The sequence below is a fragment of the Bos grunniens genome, chromosome 13 (assembly GCF_055505025.1).
Source record: "Bos grunniens cultivar Pamir isolate PY7600 chromosome 13, Bosgru_T2T1.0, whole genome shotgun sequence".
Taxonomy (NCBI): Eukaryota; Metazoa; Chordata; class Mammalia; order Artiodactyla; family Bovidae; genus Bos; species Bos grunniens.
In genome coordinates, this window is record NC_141177.1 from 41,507,798 (window position 1) to 41,527,059 (window position 19,262).

Below are 19,262 nucleotides of genomic sequence, written 5' to 3' on the forward strand. Positions count from 1 at the left end.
GGAGCTCACGACAAGGTTCAGGGAGGAGCGGCCCCTTGGTGGTGGAGGCCAGCAGTTGGTCTATCTTGGCGGAGCCACGTTGACTTGGTGCTGTCAGGGCCTTGTTCACATCCCTCCAAGATCACTCGAGGCAAACTCACAATACATGGTCTAACAGGTGGTCCCATTTAGGAGCTCTGCCCCGTTGTTGATCCTCAAGGTTAGTTTCTCATTCAGATGCCTCTCTCAGAATCTTTGTTTCCTAACAGAAGCCCTTGTGGTGGGTTTGGCCAGCCTTGGGGAGGGTCCCATAGTCCCTTGCTGGTAGAGGGAAGTGGGCAGTTCCTAGGCATCAGCTGGGTCTGACTGATGTGCCAGCTGGCCCTGTGCCTATGTCCTCCTGCCTGCCTTGGTGCCTGTGGACAAATCACCTTTCACCTTAAGCGACAGGAACACCATCAAGTTAAGGGGGCAGGCACTCTTTTGGTCTCAAAAGATGTCCCTGCTGTGGCAAGGCACGCGACATGCAGGTTAGTTTCAATTGTAACTCACACTCAAATTGGTCAGTTTAGGTGACTGCCTTCGGTAAAACCACATTTCTGTGAAGGTCATCTTTAAGAAAGGTCTTCCCTTACCAACTGGCCAAATTTATTTGCAAAGTCTGTACAACAAATTTTGGGTAAAAGCAGAGGCAGGGGAGCTCTGGAGTTTGGGCTGACTGTGTCTTCCACACGAAGGCTAGAAGGTGCAAAATGGCCCCCTTGGGTAGCATGTCCAGAGGGTCTGGGGCTGACACTGACTTGGCAACACAGCACCCAGATGGGGAGAAACGGGAGATGTCCCCAAATCCCTGAGATGCACCTTCAGCAAAGTTTAGGGAGCAGCTCTCCCCTCCCCTCCGCTCCCCAGAAGCAGACAAAGTGACCGTAGACAAGGAGGCTCTGTGGAGCAGACTTACCATGGCCGTGACGAGGCCAGGCCCGTGCACTGGGCCAGGCCGGGCCGGGCACATCTCAGAACGAGTGCAGCAGACAGAGTTGTCGAGACTCTCCACAGACCAGAAAATGCAAATACTGGTTTCAGTCAGGAATCTGATTTCTACAGAACGTGAATTGTAATCATGAAAATGAACTTAGCCTTACAAAACTATTTTTACAAAACAAACATTTATTAACACATAAAACTTTTGTAGAATCTCTAAAACAAATTCAAGACAAAAATTAATTCCAGTAGGTAACAAAATAATCTATTATTCCTTCTCGTTAAGATGACTTTATCCCATAAAACAGTTTATCAGCACGCAGATTCATTCTGTTGAGAGAAAACGTGTGTGAAAATAACTTCTGTTCTGTAAATACAAGAGGGTGTTGCTGTCACAGCAGGAGACAGACGTGGGACTCAGTACCCCAGGAGCAGGCGTGTGGCCTGTGTCAGCCCCCGGAGCACTGTCAGCGTCTCACGGGGAAGAAAGCACCTAGGGTCTTCCTGTGGCGTTTCATGCGCCTCTGTCTCCATCTTAGACTTAAACATAAAGTACCTTTCTCTTAGAAAATGAGTGTTTTCACAGCAAGTTTAATAAATTAAAATGTAAGAAAAAGAGCGACTAGTGAGAGGAACTCTTTGCTTTTGATCTGGGTCACCTGTGAGTCAAAGCACTGTGCACCCAGTGAACTGCCCTTGCCAGCAGGTCAGGAACCAGGCTGGGGCGGGATGCAAATGCCACTTGAGCAAGAGTGGCCAGCGTGAGACAGGCACATTTAAGACAAGGCTGGCCATTCCGTGGTCCACTGTTAAGGCTAATCAGAGAGGAAGGAGCGCGCCCAATCTGCTCATGCTCCCAGGGGAACGTGTGTCAGTGACTTGCCTGTGTTAGGCTCCTCACGCAGTAATGAAAAACACTGGGTTTCTGAAAAATCACAGAAATGAAGTAAAAGTCTAGCAAAACTACCAATACTCTTGTGTTCTTAGATTTGCCACAACCACTGCATTGCTGCTTATGGATAAAATAACTACACTATGTTTCAAGTGTTCTCAGCCCCTGGCTTTTTTCACACCTCCTTGCAAAAACTACTCCACTGTTTTCTGCTAGTCTTTGGTAGGACAGCTTTTACCTAATTGGGTTTTTAGGAAGGAAACCTGATGGCCACATTTCACTTCAAGTCATTTTAATGACCAGCTTCCTAGTTGCATGTGTGCTACGAGCAGCTACCTGACAAGTGTTCGGTTTGGGGCCTACAAGCAGGGGTGGGGGCCAAGTGCTGTCATTCATCTCTTCAGCCCAGAGTATCTCTGATGGGCTTCAGTTTGACAGGAAAGAAACGGCTGAAATAAATACGTGGTCCCAGTTTTCTTTCACCTTGTTAGAAAAATAGCTTTAAAGTGTCGGAAACAAACCTACACAAAGCCTAAGGCAGCAAGCTGGTGCACAGCTCCAAGAGCAGGGTTGGTGCTCTGCTCCATGATTAAGCTGAGCAGTAACCGTGGCCTTGCGAGCATCAGGGTTGCCGGGCATCAGGGCGCTGCCACCAGAGGTCAGTGAGGCGACGCTAACTGCCTTGTTTGCTGATGAAGTGTGGCTGAGGTCATGCGGATCAGGATTTCTAAGGGAAAGCTTGAGAAATGACTTGACAGCGACGTGCAGGTAGCAGTTCAGGAAACTGTGGAAGCCATCCCTGCCCGCTTCTTTGCCTGCAGTTCTTGTCCCCTGACGAAAGCTCACATCCAGCCCTCCAGTGCTCAAGTGCAGGCTGGAACCCTCCAGGCAGGTGACCCCGCTCCAGTCCACGTGGGTCAGAGAGCGGAGCTATGTGGGCCTGGCTCTGTCTGTGGTGTCAGCTCGCTAAGCTCACTGATGGCAGTGGCCAGCAGCGTGTCCTGGGACCCCACAGGGCCGTCGGACTTGCAGGCTGGGTCTTCGGGGCTGTCCTCATGCATGGCAGGCATGCTGCCCTGGACGGTGGCCAGGTTGTGAAAATGGCCATTTTCTGCAAAAGATAGCAATTTATCGGAAAGTTTGGACGGCGCGTACTCGTCGTCAGGCTGCTCAGTCTTGTGGCCGTCGCCGTTCTTCGGAGAGCCGTCCACGATGACCAGGAAGGACTTCCACGGAGTCGTCTTGTCATGGATCTGTGGAGCAAGTACACAACAGCGCTCACCCACATGTCCCTGTCCAGGGTCTGCAGACCCCCGGTTCACAGCCACTTGTCATTGGGCCCGACAGCCTTCTCCACCCATCAGACCCCTGTCTTCACCGTGGTCCCCGTCAGAACGGACTTGGCCAGCACCAGGCCCCCATCCCGGATGGAAAGCCCCAGGGCAGGAGGACGGGCACTCTGCCATCCAGGGCCACACAGCTGGAAGCAGCACCCCCAGGGCCAGCCTGGCTTACCGAAGTGTGCCGCCGCAACGTGGACTTATCGGTGAACGCCCGCCCGCATGCGTTGCACATGAACGGCTTCTCTCCTGTGTGGATCCGGTGGTGGCGCTGGAGGGCGTTGAGCTGCGTGAACTGCTTGCCGCACTGGTCACAGCAGTATGGCCGCTCCCCTGAGGGGAAGGGATGGAAAGAGGGGGATAGGAGGGGAAGGGGTTGCCTATTGCTCTGTGGCCACACGGTAGCACCCCCCAACACCCCCCCCAGCCATAGCAGGGCTGCAGGAGCACACGTGCCCCCCCGCTCCCCCCGCCCAGGCCACAAGGGGCCCCGGGGGCCGTGGCCTCACCCACAGCTGGTGCAATGGCTGTGGGCAGCTCACCTACTTTCTAGTCACACCTGACCATGCACACGTGTGGTGTCCCAAAAGGACATGCACACCGTCACCCCTAGTTCTAATCTGAAGGTTTGAAAAAGTTCACATGTCCACATCTGTGTACACATGTTCAGACCGTTCCAGTTCGTCAGAGAAACTAGAAACTCAGGAAATGCTATTAAGACATACAATGTAAAGTTAAATTCCAAATAATTTTTCAATAAAACCTTCAGGATGTTTTCTTGCACAGTGACCTCCCATCTCTGGCGACACTCCAGCCATACCTGTGTGGACTTTGATATGCTGGTAAAGTGAATTCCGCTGAGCAAAAGTCCTGAAACAAACTTCACATTTAAAGGGTTTGGACCCAGTATGGATCCTATTGTGATGTTTTAAATACTCCTTGGAAGCAAAACTCTTGCCACACGTTTCACACATGAAAGGCCTCTCACCTACACAGAGAGAGGAGACAGGGAGTTAGATGTGACACAGGCGGGAGGACCGGGTCCACCCTCCCAAGTGCCCCAACAGGCTTCAGGCTACCTTCTCTTGTGAAAACTACCCAGAAACATCTACTCAGGTACAGCACTTGCTACCCACTCAAAGTTGGTGGAACTGCCCCCTGAAATCCCCAGAAAGATTCCAGTAGAATATGATGAAAGAGCATGTCCAGCCAGCTCACATTTTGGAAATGCAGTCATTCCCAAACAAGAACAGCCTGCTGGAAAAGTTGGACTTTTCCACAGGGCTGCGGTGGGTCTCTAGCAGAAGCCCTTCTGGAAGGGAGCGGAGTCTGTGGTGAACACACGTGGCTGTCCTGGAGCAGCGACCGCTCACCTGGGCAGGTGAGGACCAGGAGGGCGTCCACCCTCCATGCTGTGCAGTCTGCGCCCTAGACTTCTCTGTTAGGTTTGCCCTGATTTCTCAAATGCCAAAACTGGCTTCAATAAAATCTGAACATATTAGCAAGTCCATCAAATGACCAGTTCTAACTGAATGCTTCAGTGTGACCTGACCTCCCCTCCTCCACTCTGATCAGACACCACTTCTGCTTTTTCAGTCTAGAGTTCACATCATTAAGTGGCTCACCTGTCTCACCATCTGAACTTGAGGCTCACAGGACAGTGCAGAGAAGTAAACCTTTTAAATGCAGGCAGGGAAGAACTGGGCTTGTGTGATAAGCACAGTACCCAACAGCTGGACTCCCCGGGGCTCTGACCCCAGGAGCACTGCACAGAATCAGAATGGTGAGCTTAAACGTTCTCCCTAGCCCAGTGAAATTATACCATAAAACTTCTGAGAACCCCATAATTCCACCACTTCAACACCTCGTAACTCTTAAGTCTGCAGGTTTTCAGTAAAGCTGGGATTCACTGTATGCTTCATTGCGCATCTCTCAAGCTGACAACCAAGCACAGGCATTTTTCATAATATTTAGAGACCTTAGGCCCAAACGCTTGGTCCTGGGTGGGACGGGGTGGATTTACCCAATTATTGAATCACTTTCTTGGGGCTGGACAGTCCATTTGTTCCTGATTCTGTGTTATTAGAAACAGCAAGAATGGAGATAACAGCATATGGCTTTCCCCACATTCTGAGCAGTTTCTTTGAGAAAGATTCCTGGAAAGGGAACATGGGGCTGAAACACCAGGGTACCTCTGGATGCCTAGGACACAGGACCAGCAGTACACAAAGGTCATGGCCATGGAGGCAGTGGGCATATTTTATTCATTTACTTGTGCTCACTTACTAGATGAGGAAGCAAGTCTGGGCTTTAACCTGAACCCCAGGCAGACAGCAACATCTAAACTAATAAACTGCAGTTTCCCTCTACAGCCAGGAAAGATATTCAATCACAACAGCATATTTACCTGTGTGACACCTTTTATGATAAATCAGCATGTGGTTCTGAGTGAATCTTGCACCACATTCATCACAGACAAAAGGTTTTTCCCCCGTGTGAATTCTGAAAGCATAACAGAATAATTCAGATTGTGTTCCAAAGCTCACTCCATCACCAAGCTCCTCCCTCACCTGCAGAAACCCTTTGCTCCACGAGCCCGAATGTGAAGGACTGAAAGGTAGTGAGGCCCAGGACTCTCAGCCCCAAGTCAGTCTCTGCCTGAGGCAAGACCGCCAAGTCCCGCTGGACACACAGCCCCCCAAATATGCCGTGTGGTTAGTGCTGCCCCACATGCAGGCAGAGGCTGCACCTCCACAGATTAAAACACTCAATAGCACTGCATGGTATTTATAAAACTGCCTCATTAAGAACAGTCACCTAGACTGACAAAGAACCACGTGGTCAAAACCTTTACTGTCCTTTTCCAGTTCAGTGTAACAGTCTAGAAAGAACTGTTAACACGTGAAGCTAGCTGGTCCCCAGGGCGCACACGTCAGCCCTGCATGTCAGGGCAAGGACAGAGTGACCATCACCACGTTTCCTGAGCCGGGCTGGGGCAGGGAAAGGACAATGAACGCCCACCTACCACCCCCAGACTGGCCCAGGGTGAGGGCAGATCTCGGGGAGAGTGGAAAACTGCTTTGTCTGAATTTCTAGTATAAGTACTGAGCATCAGAAGGGAATTTGTTTAAAAACTGAATGTCACCTCCCTGTACTTCAGAATCAATACACGTTATTCCTATCTGTCCTAACCCTGGAGCTTATCAGACTGACAGGTGGCAGGCACTCTCCAAGCCCAGAGAAGTGTCCCTCTGCTGAAGTCTCCAGGGAGACCGCACCACCCGGCTGGTCTCAGGCCGGGGTCCCAAAGTAAGGGGGTCTGGGGTCTCTGGCCCGACTCAGCAGGGGTGATGGGGGTCTGTAAGGGGTGGAGAGAGGCCCCTGAGCCTGAACGGGAGGCTGGGGTCCCCGTCAGCCCAGGCCCCACCCAGAAAGCGCCATCCCCGCATCTGTCTCCAGGGAGAACCCAGACAATGGAAGCACCCCCCGACTTCGAGAAGGAGCAACCGAACAGTGACCCCTCCGGGGAGAGGGGACCACGCCAGCCGCCCACGCCTCCACGCCCACCCCAGGCCTACCTCAGGTGGGTCTTGAGGGCTGAGGGCTGCGAGAAGGTGGCCGGGCACTCGGAGCAGCCGTAGGGCTTGTGGCCGGTGTGCGTGCGCTCGTGCAGCCGCAGCGCCGTCTTGGAGCTCAGGCCCTTGCCACACTGCTGGCACTGGTGCCGCTCTCCGCCGCCCTCGTGCACCTGCACCACGTGCCGCTTCACGTCCTTCTTCCTCTTGAACTTCTTGCCGCACAGCTCGCACGGGAAGTGGCGCTCGCTGCTGTGCACGTGCCGCTGGTGGCCCTTCAGGTTGCAGCGGTTGGCAAAGGTCTGGCCGCAGGTGTCGCAGCGGTGCACCACCTCGGTGGCCACGCCGTGGTGGAGCCGCACGTGCTTCAGGAAGCTCTTCTCGTACAGGAAGGCCTTCTCGCAGCGCGTGCACTGGAAGTTGCTCCTCCGCCGACCCGGGCCCTCCTCTCCCTCCTCCTCCTCCTCGTCCCCCTCCTCAACTCGTCCCACTTTGGGCGGCGCGGCCTCTACCCCTGCCCCAGCCCCGCTGTCCTCCTCGTCCTTCGTGACTGCTTCTTTCTCGTTTTCCAGGGCTTCTGGGCTGGGCTCCCGGGGGCCCCCGCAGCCCCCCATGTCCTGCTCAACACTCTTCTGCTGCTCCCGGAGTCGGCGCGTGTACTTCTTTTTAGGGATTTCCACGAACACCTTCCTCCCGGCCAGCCGCCCACTAGCCCTTCTGAGCTTGGGGTAGGGGGGCTTAGCCACCTCTTTCCTCTTGTCTGGCTTCTCCCTGGACTTCCTCGGGGGCAGATCTGGCAATAGGCCATTGCCGATTCTCTCTGCTGGGGGATCCAAAGAACTGGCAACCCCATTGGCCAGAGGGCCATCAGGGGCCATCCCTGCCCAGGCCTCAGGGGCAAGAGCAGCCGTAACCTGGGTGCCGCTGCTCCCTTCTGCCTCCTGAGACTCTGAGAAATTCTGCAACTCCAAAAGTACCGACTCTAACATCTGCTTCTTCAGCTGAAAACAAGTTTCGGATAAGTCCAAACACTTCAGCTTTTCTGCCATTTCCAGCATGCGCTGTACCCGGTCTTCCTCAACCTGTACCTTGGCCGTGTAGACAAACTCAAGAAAGGAAGCGAAGTCGGCTACCTGCACTTCGTCTAAGTAGACGTTAGTCCTGGCACCATCCACAGTCTTCTCGTTAAGGAACACTTCCTTAAAAAACTTGCTGGTGGCTGCCAGCACTGCCTTGTGGGCCATGAATTCCTCCCGGACGCCCTGGTATTCCACGCTGACGGTCACGTCACACAGGTGACCCAGCAGGCGGAGCTGGTGCATCTCATGCAGGAGGTTGATTGGGGAGGACTTGGATTCCAGCAGGACCGCACCACTCTCCATGTTGCTTCTTCCCCAGAAACACCTTTGAACACAAACCAAGAATTATTTATGCACAGCAACCTCCGAAGCAGAAGGAATAAGAACTGTGAGGATTATATATCAGTTCTTTAGAGGGTATAAACTGATTAACGACCTAAAAAACCTAACTTTTCTCCCGTACACTTTCAAGTCACACATCACATCTTAGCATTTTTTTCTGAAGTCCCAATGTACCTCCAGAGACATTTGTATGAAAAATGACTAAGGCTGTCCTAAAGTTATTATTAATGAAATATGTTAAAGCAACAATTTGCTTCTCGAGGTGATTCTGTTATTTGCCTGCAGACCCAGACCCCCTAAACAGAATTTAAAGCAACAATAAATTAGGTGTGCTGCTTTGATCAGGAGGAGGAAATGGCAACTCACTCCAGTATTCTCGCCTGGGAAAATCCCATGGACTGGGGAGCCTGGCCGGCTAGAGTCCCCGGGGTTGCAAAAGAGTCGGACACACGACTTAGCGACCAAAACACAAACACTTTGATCTGGAAACCAGATAAAATACATGGCCACCACCGTTAGGAGAGCAAACCCTGTCTGACTTTGTAAACAACCGACTGAAGAAAATATCTACTTTCTACGAAGAAAATTTCCTGGAAAGTAGCGGACGATCCACGGCATTTCCACCCCCGGACGCCCGTCCTACTGCACTGGAGCGATCGGGGGCACAGCGCTGGGGTCCAGCTGCGCTACCTGGAGCAGGGCCCTCAGCTCCTCCGGCCACAGCGGCTCCTGGGCTGGAGGCTGGCCAGGCCGCCGTGGGGGTGGCAGCCACGCCGGCCGCCCGGCGACCCCGGGGCAGGCTTCGCGGGGTTGGGGGGGCCCTGACACGGTCACGGAGCGGCCGGGCCTGACTTGGGCCTCCCCCAGAGCACACCGCCTTCCAGTCGGGCCCGTCCTCCCAGACCCGGCCTCCGTCCCCCCGGTGCGGTCGGGTCCCTAGGTCGGCCTCACCGGTCCCGGTCCAGCCCCTCAGCGCCCTCCGGACGCAGGGGCCGTGGCCTCCTTTCCCCTAGCCCGCCGCCCGCTGAACCGACCCCGACTCCTCGGCGGCTTCCCAGCCCGCGGGTGGCCACTGAGCGCGAGGCGGGGGCCAGGCCTGCCGCCCACCGCCCCGCTGGCCGCGTACCCGCCACCCCGCCGCCGCCGCCGCCGCCGCCGCCGCCGCAGACACGCTTCCGAGGACTAGGCCTGGGGACGGACAGACGGACAGACAGGCGGCCGGACGGACGGGGGGCGGGGCGCGGGGGGAGGGGGCGTCGGCGAGGGCGACACCGATTGGCCGTGTCCGGCCCGGCCCCGCCTCCAGCTGGTAGAGGGGCGGGCCTGCGCAAGCACTGGAGGCAGCGGAAGCCGTTCGGAAAAGTTACGTGATCCGACGCACGCTGCCGCCGCACGCCCCGCAGGCTGCGCAGAATTGCGTCACCCGCCGCGAAGTAGGATCTGCGCCTGCGCAGAACACTGTGCCGGCGGCTCTGAGCTTCTCGCGACGCGGTAGCGGGGAGGGGTCAGGGCCGGGAAAGTCACGTGACCCGTGGGGGAGACCCGCGCCTCACGCACAGGTCTCTCCCCCCGGGCCCCAGCCGGATGGGCGGGACGGTAGGAGGGCGGGGCACCCGATGGGGCGGAGCGTCTGGTGGGCGGGGTCATAGGGGCGGGGCGGTGGGAGGAGCCAGGAGGGGCGTGGTGCAGGAAGAGGGCGTGGCGGTGGGAGGAGCCAGGAGGGCGTGGCACCTGGAGGGGGCGGGGCGCCGCCACGTGCCGCAGGAATCTGTAGGTCTAGCCCGGCAGCACTTTGCGGAGTCGGGGCTGGGGTCGCTGTGGGCGCGCGGGCCGCAGGCGAGGCGCGCGGGCGGCCGTGAGGTGAGCCGGAGCCGCCTGTGCTCTGAAAGCCGCGAGCTTCGCGCTCGGGCCACCGCTCCCCGGGGTGTGCGCGCCTTCGGCTGTCCGCAGGCGATCCCGGAGCCTGGGCAGTCCCCCGCAACCCCGCCCCATTCTGGAGGCTTCACGTCGCCGCTCCGAACCTCCCTTTGTCTTCATTTGTCCCAGAGGCCCAGCATATCCTGGGCCGACCTCTCATCCTGTGTCTTCTGGTTCAGTTTGCATAGTGTAGACAACGTCCAGAAACGAGGCAGATCCTCTGCACGGTCCTCGTCTAGAACAAGCCCTCTCTTACTGTCTCTGTACCAGTCTGGAAAACATCTGCCTGAAGCGGCTGGGACGTAGTGTGGACCCGGGTAGCAGGGCCCGGATGCCAGGGTCCAGGCAACGGCGCCTTAGGCAGCAGCTTCTTTTCCATGTTGTCAGGGCAGGAGGAATGGAAGCCATTGAAAATAACTATTCATCATCCTTTAGTTTCCATGTTTAGGACTATAAGCGCTCAAGTCCATCCCAGAGTGGGAGGCCTCGCCCTGAGGATCGCAGTGTCACTAGTGGAAGAAGCCCAGGACCAGAGAGCCTGGAGGCCGTGTGGCAGAAGACTGAGCTCAGCTTGCCATGGCCCGACTCTTCCTCCACACAGGGCACATGTCACACGCCCTCCCTGCCACCTGGCACTGTGCCCACCTGCCCTCCCTGGGTGCAGTCAGGGCAGAAGCCCGTGACCTTGGGGAAATGGGTCAGCCGCTATTCACAGTGAAGCCCAAACAAGATAAGCAGTTCCACCATCTGTTCCGCCCTACTTTCTAGCTTCTGATTTGTAGCTACTGCACAATCTCTGTTTTCTGTTGCAGCTAAAAAAACATGATGACTCTGCCGGTTTCCTGCCCTCCTTACACACTCCTGGGCTCTTCCTCCCTCCAGGTGCACTAGGAAGTGTATCCCACAGTGCTCCTTCTCAGGAGGATTTCCAGAAGTCATCCCAGTTTCTGGAGGTTGGCCTCAGGCCCAGGTGCATGCCCTGAGAGTTTAGTCTCTCTCCAGACTGGAGTCTCCTTCCCTCCCTCACCAGGGAGGGCCTGACTTCCTCCTGCAAACAGATCTCCTCCCAGCAACTTCACCCAAACTGGTCTCAAGTCTCAGGATAATAACAGAGCGTGCTTCATGGTTACAGAAGGTGGGCCGCTACTACACCATTCCCCCATTACTGATGTTAGTCACTGCTCACAAAACTCTGAGGGGGTAGTATTATTGCCCCCATTATATGAACGAGGAGACTGAGGCAGAGGGAGGTTGGCCAACTTACCCAAGATCACACAGGGAGAACAAGACAGCTAGGATTGAACCTCCATAACTCAGCTCTGTGCTGGCCACACGCCTCTGCCGCTACACAACAGAGCTGTCTCTTGTCAGATCAGGTAAACATCAAATGGGAACTAGGGAGGGTATGATTAAGTATCAATAGCATCTTAGATGTTCCATGTCTGTTTTGTGTGAATCCAAAAGTGAATACTGAGAAGTGTGGTTTCTAAGGTGCTGGGGGGACATGGGGGGGGGGGGTGCTGCCCATTAAAGTCCAGCAATCCAGCCCTACTGCCTGGGCACATGGCTACCATCTCTCACCTCTGCACTCTCCTGGTATCGGTCTGCCAGTGACTGCTATGAACACTGGTGTACAAGAATCTGAGTCCATGCTTTGATTTCTTTGGGGTATGTATCTAGAAGTAGAATTGCTAGACCATATGGTAATTCTGTGTTTAACTTTTTGAGGAACCCCCAACTTGTTTTCCATGACAACCACACCATTTTCCATTCCCACCAGCAGTGCCCGGGGTCCAAGTTCACATGCTCACTGATGGATGGAAACAACTTTAAGCAAGGGATTTTTACACATACAGTGTCTTCAGCATGATGTTCTGTTTATCAAAACTCTCAATAGTTTCAAAAAATAGTCCTCAGTCTTCAAGATGTGTGCCCAAATAAAATGTTTCCGAGAAAAGTGTATATGCTAATGATAGAAGATAGGAAACATACGAACAAATAGCACCTTATTTGTGGAAAGAGTTCAGATTCCATTAAGCCATGTATGTTTTAAAAATACATATATCCTCTTATCATGAGCACCACATTTGGATAAATTTAATCTGGCCACACAATTTAATCTGCTTCAACACAAGATGTCAAAATAGACCCACCATTCTTTATAGGACAATTGCATATAAAATGTAACACCACTGCAATCTTACTTTGTCACTAACAAAGAGCCTAAGTGTTTAAAAGAGCACATTAAGTATTTAGAATTGTTAAAAGTCCAAGTAGACATAGAACCAGGATATGTGGAAAAAGCAGCCAAAATTCTGTGTTCTACCTAAGTTGGTTAGTGTTCAGTGCTGAAAGGACTTCTTTATTCAGGGTCATAATAGTTTTAATGATTAAAGTGAAGAAACTGGATGTGATTATTATAAGTTTTATATTCAGTTCCCTTTAGAAATGCTACCTGATCAGGTTCCAAGGTAGAAATTACAGCAGGCTATTCAAAGAAGCTTTAGAAAATGAAGAAACACCAACAGCCTAATACAAAACAAAGAATACAAATGGACAACTCACATACATGTACGAATGGCAGAGACATCACTATAAAAAGCAATGATAATGAATAGGACAAACTGACCCGAAGTTAAACATAACCTGTGATGCAGGAGAAGTTGCATGGGAAATGCAATCTCAGGGGAATAGATATTTATCTCCATGTAACGCCCTGTAGTCATCCTGAGGAAATGGAGTGAACAGCTTTCAGGTAATTATGTTAGTGAAAATTTGGAAACAACCTACTTGCCCAGAAGGAGACAACTGAATATACCCATGCACTGGTTTATTATGCAGTCATTAAAACAACATTTTAAAAAGTGTTAAATGGAACTCGTGGTAATCATTCCACAATGTATATGTTTATCAAATCATCATGTACACTTTAAAGACAATTTGTCAATTATACTTAAAGCTGGAAAAATGTTTGAGGAAATCTTCACTATACTGTAATGAATAAAGAAGGTATGCTGTTGTACCCAGGAAATGATCTGATTTAAAAGCGAATCTTTGGAACCAGACCGTAAGCAACTCCCCACATCAAATTCTAAACTGCCCAGGGAGCGTAGCCGGAGCTGCCCGCCCCGTCCACAGGAGGCCGCCCTCTCCGGAGGCCGCCCCCTCCGCCCACCGAGCGCTGACGAGAGGCGGGGCTGGAGCCTCGGTTTCCGATGGGTCCCCGGACGTCGCCGGTGATGCTATTGGCCTCCCTGCGTGCGCCAGGATGCGCGGCTTAGTGGCCTTTGAGTGGGCGGAGGCAGGTCGGGCGTCTGTGCCTGGGGCCGGTGGCCTCGCGGTTTGGGTTCAGGGTGGGGACCCGGCCCTCTGTCCCACCCTCGGGGCGGCGGGGCCGGGCAGGGGTTTTCTAGCGCTGTCCGGCTGTACGGTTCACTGCGAGATCCGGTTCAAGTGGGCCAGGCCAAGCCGTATTGGGTCAGCTGGGGCTATATCAATGAGATCAGGCACGTCTTCACCTGCCTTAAATTTGGGCAGCGTTTCCTCACAGGGCCAGGTGGTGATCTTTAATAAAACACCCCCCCGCCCCTTTTTTTCTTTTCCCCCGCGAACCCAGGATGTTTCAAAGCGTTATCTACTTGGATACTTCACTGGTAGGGTCAGGCTCAGGTGGGGACGCTCTGGGGCGGGAAGCCACTCTTCGAGGTGTTCACAGCAACTTGAATGCCCCTATTTCTGGCTGTGAAAACAGCCTTGATTATTAAATGAGATTTTAATTTAAAAAACATGATGCGCACACTGTATGAAAATCTACGAGGACATTCGGCATCAAGTGCCTTGTCTCCGTGTTAAAACGCTAGAACCCAGTCCCTAAGGACAGCCGTACTTAACATTTTTGCCAATCCTCCCAGCGGTCCGTGCATATAGGGCAAGCCTATATGGAATTTTTTTTTTTTTTTTTTTTTTAAACACAAAGCAAGTTTCCTCATTTTGTAAAACGGGGCTTAAAATGGTGCAAAGTATCTTGAGCTGTTTTGGGGATGTTGTTCTTGCTGCCTGTAACAACTGTTGTTAATGTTCTACCAAGTATTTGAACTTCAGAGACTCTCAAAGATTTTTCATATTTGTATCACAGACAGGTTTGCGTCTTCAAGCCGCCTTCAGAGGGGCTGTGAGCCCCTGCTACTCTGAAGTGCAGGCCTGCATGCTAGCTGCACTAGCGAAGACCCACAGAGCAAGTGATGTCTGACCTAGCTCTCAGTGGACTCTCAGTGGTCAGACAGCAGCTGATGCCCTTCAGTGGGGCACCCTGATGACATGTGGCACTCACTTGTAGATGAGACAGTCCTGCATTCACCTAAAGCCCCTCAAAGCCTCGAGGATTAGAAGGCTCTGTGTCTGGACTCTTCCTCAGCCAAGCTGGTGTACCTCTAGCCCCCTGAACCAACCTCTGTCATCACTGAGTTTCTCAGTCATGAGCTTTTGGAGGGGAGCATTCTGTAAGAGGAGTTGGCTATCTCTGAACCTGGATCTTTTTTCTCTTGGGGCACTGGAGTGGGTTTCCTGAGGCCTCAGCACTGCTTAGTTCATGTGTGCTAAGTCGCTTCAGTCGTGTCTGACTCTTTGCGACCCTATGGGTTGTAGCCCTCCAGGCTCCTCTTTCATGGGATTCTCCAGGCAAGAATACTGGAATGGGTTGTCATGCTCTCCTCCAGGGAATCTTCCCAACCCAGGAATCAAACCACCTTTCCTACATCTACTGCATTGGCAGGTGGGTTCTTTACCACTAGCGCCACCCGGGGAGCCCAAGACTGCTTAGATCTGGCCTTAGAAAACAGACCTCCTGCCGTGGGGGGTTCTTGCTCCCCTAGCAACTCTGAGCCCTGAGGACCCTGTCCACTCTCTGCTTGGCTTCTCCCAGAGGCCCAGTGATCCGGCATCTGAGACACCCCCCCACCACCCCCCACCCCACCAGCCCCACAACACACACCGGGCTCTGTGTTCAGGCCTGCATGCCAGCCTGGGACACTGACCAGGGCTTGCCCTGAAGTACAGGCTGCCGCTGCCCCCCACCTTCTGTGCAACAGCCACCGTCCAGCCTCCTGCCCTGTCCCTCTGTCCTGCCAGCTCCCAGTCCAGTCCCCAAGGTCAGGCCCCTTTTCCTCTATCAGAGGGGAGTGAGATCCTTATACCCACCTTGCCTAGCCATCCCCAGTGGACGCCATAGCCCAGGGCTAGAGGTCCCTACCATCTGTGCAGCCTACACAAGTCCCCCATTCCTAATCCTAACCCACACCCCCCAGCCCGACCTTTGATCACAGATTTACCTGGGGAAACTGTGTGTCCACAAGAGCTCATCTATTAATCAAAGGATGATGGCAACAGCTCATTTTTTCTTTACTTTGGCGAAATGGGGTGAGTTGGTCCTCAGGGTCAGTAAAACCAGCATCTAATTCTGATGCCCTCCGGCCCCACCTCAGTACTCCCTCCTCTTAAAAGCAGGTCTCCTCTTTGTAAGGGAGTAGTCAACAGAGCTTCCTGTTTACAAGCAGTTATTAGCTAACTCCAGGTATCTTACCTGTTTTCATCCATGTAACTCCCAGCACAGGTGCAAAGTCCCAGTGCGGGTCTAACCACCTAGTCAGGGGGTTCTCTAAAATGTTTTAATAGACAGCTAGGGGGCTTTTGTAAAATGCCAAAAACGCTCAGGCCCACCCTCTGAGATTCAGGAGTTCGACCAGGATATGTGCCTGCTGTTTTCGAAGAGTCCCAAGGGTGTCCTCTGTGTGTGCGGCTGAGTCCGGCTCTGGTACACCTGTGCACACACCTGTGCCTGGGGCAGGTGCTCAGCCCTGGATCTCAGTCTCTGCAGTACCTTCTGCTGGCCTTGCAGCTTTAACCCTCCTTCTCCTGGGCCCCTCTCCCCAGTATCGCCCAAACACATCCAGCAAGGAGAAAACAAGCAACATTTTATTCATCAGAATTTCCAGAACCAGAGTCTCTCCTGGGCAAATAGAAAAATAGAGAATTTTACTACTTCAAAAAGGCAGCTGTGACAAACAAGTATATGCCCAGACAGGGGCCCCTCAGAGTTGAGCGAGCCCAGGGTTCAGGCTGGGGGTGTCCCGCCACCCCACTAGCAGGCCCAGTCCTGGAACCGGAAGCAGTCGCTGGCGATCTTCCACACTGTGTTGCTGGGTGAGGCCTGGGCCGTCAGGATGAAGTTCTGGTTGAAGTCCCGCTGTTTGTTGCCCTCAAACTTCACTGTCCCACAGATCACCACAAGGACTGTGGTCTGGCTCGGGGTGGCTTCGTCATGGACAGGCTGGCAGTCTACCACGTTGATCTGGAACTCGCTGGAAGGCAGCATCTCAAAAAACTCACTCAGGGACTCTTGCCCGGAGACGGCGTTGCCGTTCCACACCAGGGTGGCTGTGCCCATGTACAGGCGGGACAGCAGCCGCCGCCGCTTGTCCATGGTGCTGTAGTACACGTTCACGAACTCCTCAGCTGCGCGGCACGCCTGGTCCACATAGGTCTTGAAGTCCACGGAAGCCATCACTGGCCCCGCCAAGGGAGGCCGTGGCCCAGGTGCCTCCTGTACCCAAGGCGGCTGGAAGGTGGAAGAGACCCTGTGTGAATGCTGATGACCGTCATGGCCCACAAAGGACCAGTCCTCCCACTGAGGCGAAATTCTGGGCGCCCCCTGCTGCTGACGCCTGGTCCGGCTGGGCTCCAGTTTGCTCATTTGAGACAGGAACATCCCTACCCGTGCATGACTATGACTGCAGTGCAGGATAAAAGGAAGCAGGGGACACCACACACTCAGTTAAAAAGCCTGAGACCCACACGGTCAGCAATGACAGCTATTACTATGAATTTTAACAACCTTATTTTATAAGCTGCAGTACAACGGACTGTGGGAGGCTGCTTTTTCCTGGAAGCATGGAACTGCTGGTGACTGTCTGGTGCAGACACCACATCTGGAGAAGGGAATAGTGGCCTAACGAAGGCTGATCCGTCTATCATGAGCTCATCTACTGGGCCTGGGAGGGTGAAGAGAAGGCAGGCTTCCTAAGAGGGCAAAAGAACAAATGTCGAGAGAACAGGACAGCACCAATAATGGTGGCCACAGATCTCACTATGGGCTCTACTTAAGGAGCAAGGCTGGAGCTGACTGGAATGAGTGAGGACTCAAGAGCTCCAGGGAGCACAGGGGAGTCCTGTGAGCCAAGAAAGGACAGGCCAGACAGAAGAAATTCTATGGGGTGAGGAGGTGGTGACAGCAAGGAAGACTTTTAGCTGTAGCCAAAATGAAACATTTCCTTAAAAAAAAAAAAAAGTCCAAAAGCATAAGGAAAAATTATTTGCTTTTTTTTTTTCAGGGTATACAATAACTACTGTAGTTCTATTCTTTTTTGCCTGATTAAAATATTTCACTATACAAAAATCCAACAGAAGACAACATTACTAAAATATTGGATGCATTTAGATTTACAAACTTAAATACTGAGTATTTTTTTCATTTCAACGTTGTGCATGCATGCTCAGCAGTGTTCCTTTGACTCTTTGCGACCCCATGGACTGTAGCCCGCCAGGCTCCTGTCCATGGGATTCTCCAGGCAAGAATATTGGAGTGGGTTGCCATCTCCTTCTCTAGGGGATAGTCCAGATCGAACCCGCCTCTCTTATTTCCTGTACTGCAGGCGGATTCTTTACGGGGATGAGCCATGGGGAGAGTCTAACTTAAAAAAAAAAAAAAAAAATCAGCTTTTGAAAGAGATAAAAGATCCCACGAAAGGTTAGGAGGGAGTCAGGGAGAGGAAGGTGGAGGAGGTCAGAGCCTCCAGGAGAGAACTGGCCAGGGGGAGGAGGGGGTAGGCGGGGAGAGCTCCGGCCTTGAAGAGAGGGCTGAAGGCCAGGCTCCGACGCGGGTCCTGCCACACCCTCGGGGCGGGGGTGGGGTGGGGGTGGGGCCTCAAGTCCCGCCGCGCAAACACTCGCTCCAAACTCTACTTCCCAACGCTTTATATACACCCAGTCCTTCAATAGTCACCGCGAACTGATGAGGCGTTACGGTAACAACTTCGCAAAGAGGAAAGAAAACCCAGGTGTGGACGAGGTCGAGGGTGGACACGCCCCTGATCTGTCCTCTACTAGAATACGCTGCCTGCCGGGACGGCGCGGTTGTCTCACCGGCTCCTGCCTCTCTGGGTCCAGTCTCTGGTCCAGGATGGCCAGTTTGTAACCTCCCCCTCCGGGCCCGTCGCCCTCGCTGGACACCACCCCCCGCACCCAGCCGAGCCCCCATCAGCTGGCGTCCACGCCGATCACCGGCATCTTGGGCCTCCGCAGCTCAACCAGCTGCCCGCCCGAGGGTCCTTAGGGAGCGGTCGTTTCTGCGGGACTGCGACCGCCCCATACTTGCGGCGAGACCAGGCGGCATCCTCGCCACGCGGGGGCCACTGACGGGGGGGGGGGGAGGGGGCACCTCCTACGTACGCGAGGGTCATCTACCAGACCGGGGAGCGCAGATCTGCGCAGGGGCACCTACCTGCGCGAGAGTGACCGCCCTGCTCAGTGCGGGAGATGATCGGGTCAGCCGGGGGCTCAGTTGGGTGGGCAGGTGCAGGGGAAGCACCGCAAGGGTCGGCGTGGGCGGCTCAGTTCACGCGGCTACGCGGAGCCCCCCGTGACCGTAGGCCGGGCCAGCCGAGGCTCCGCGGTCCTCGGCCGCCTGCCCAAGGGGGCCCGGGAAGAGCCGCCTCCGTCGCACCGCTACCTCCGAGGACGTGCCGGGTCCAGCCAGCGCCTCTGCGGGTTCCCGCGCGCGGCCAGCGAGCAACGCGCAGACTCGAGCGCCCGGCCCCTTTCCGCCCCGTGACGGACAGCCGTTTCAGCCAGTGGGGCGGCCAACCGTAAGGCTAGCCCCGCCTAAGTGTGGCAGGGGGTAGGGCAGCTTCCGTGAGAGGCATGTTCCCAGAAGACCGCGCGCTCGAGTCTTCATTGGTCTATAGACGCCGGCCCGAGGTTAGGTGAGGTCTCTGATTGGACGAAGTCTCGCAGGTCCCCGGCTCTGGAGGCGCTTTGGTGCCGTCTCGCGGCTGCGCGGAAGCCTCCAGGCAAGGGTTAACTGATGCTGCCGCCTGTTCTGGGT

General features: G+C 54.0%; 2 protein-coding genes across 7 annotated transcripts; both read right to left on the reverse strand.

Moving 5' to 3' along the window:
• Positions 1-1,128: 1,128 nt before the first annotated feature.
• Positions 1,129-9,372, reverse strand: GZF1 (GDNF inducible zinc finger protein 1). Of its 5 annotated transcripts, none has more exons than XM_086333667.1 (6): positions 9,315-9,372; positions 6,771-8,171; positions 5,600-5,694; positions 4,013-4,180; positions 3,368-3,525; positions 1,129-3,105 (listed from the first exon to the last, which is right to left on the reverse strand). In XM_086333667.1, the coding sequence occupies exons 2-6, from the start codon at positions 8,147-8,149 to the stop codon at positions 2,770-2,772; spliced, it is 2,136 nt and encodes a 711-aa protein (XP_086189793.1). In that variant the 5' UTR covers positions 8,150-8,171; positions 9,315-9,372; the 3' UTR covers positions 1,129-2,769. The 5 variants fall into 5 exon arrangements, with proteins under 5 accessions (XP_086189793.1, XP_086189795.1, XP_086189794.1 ...); XM_086333669.1 differs by having other exon boundaries at positions 9,223-9,372; XM_086333668.1 differs by having other exon boundaries at positions 9,140-9,372.
• Positions 9,373-16,057: 6,685 nt separating this feature from the next.
• On the reverse strand, positions 16,058-18,951 carry NXT1 (nuclear transport factor 2 like export factor 1). Of its 2 annotated transcripts, none has more exons than XM_086333674.1 (2): positions 18,660-18,951; positions 16,058-16,718 (listed from the first exon to the last, which is right to left on the reverse strand). In XM_086333674.1, exon 2 carries the CDS (start codon positions 16,662-16,664, stop codon positions 16,242-16,244), a length of 423 nt encoding a protein of 140 aa, XP_086189800.1. In that variant the 5' UTR covers positions 16,665-16,718; positions 18,660-18,951; the 3' UTR covers positions 16,058-16,241. The 2 variants fall into 2 exon arrangements, with proteins under 2 accessions (XP_086189800.1, XP_086189799.1); XM_086333673.1 differs by having other exon boundaries at positions 16,058-16,890.
• Positions 18,952-19,262: the final 311 nt, after the last annotated feature.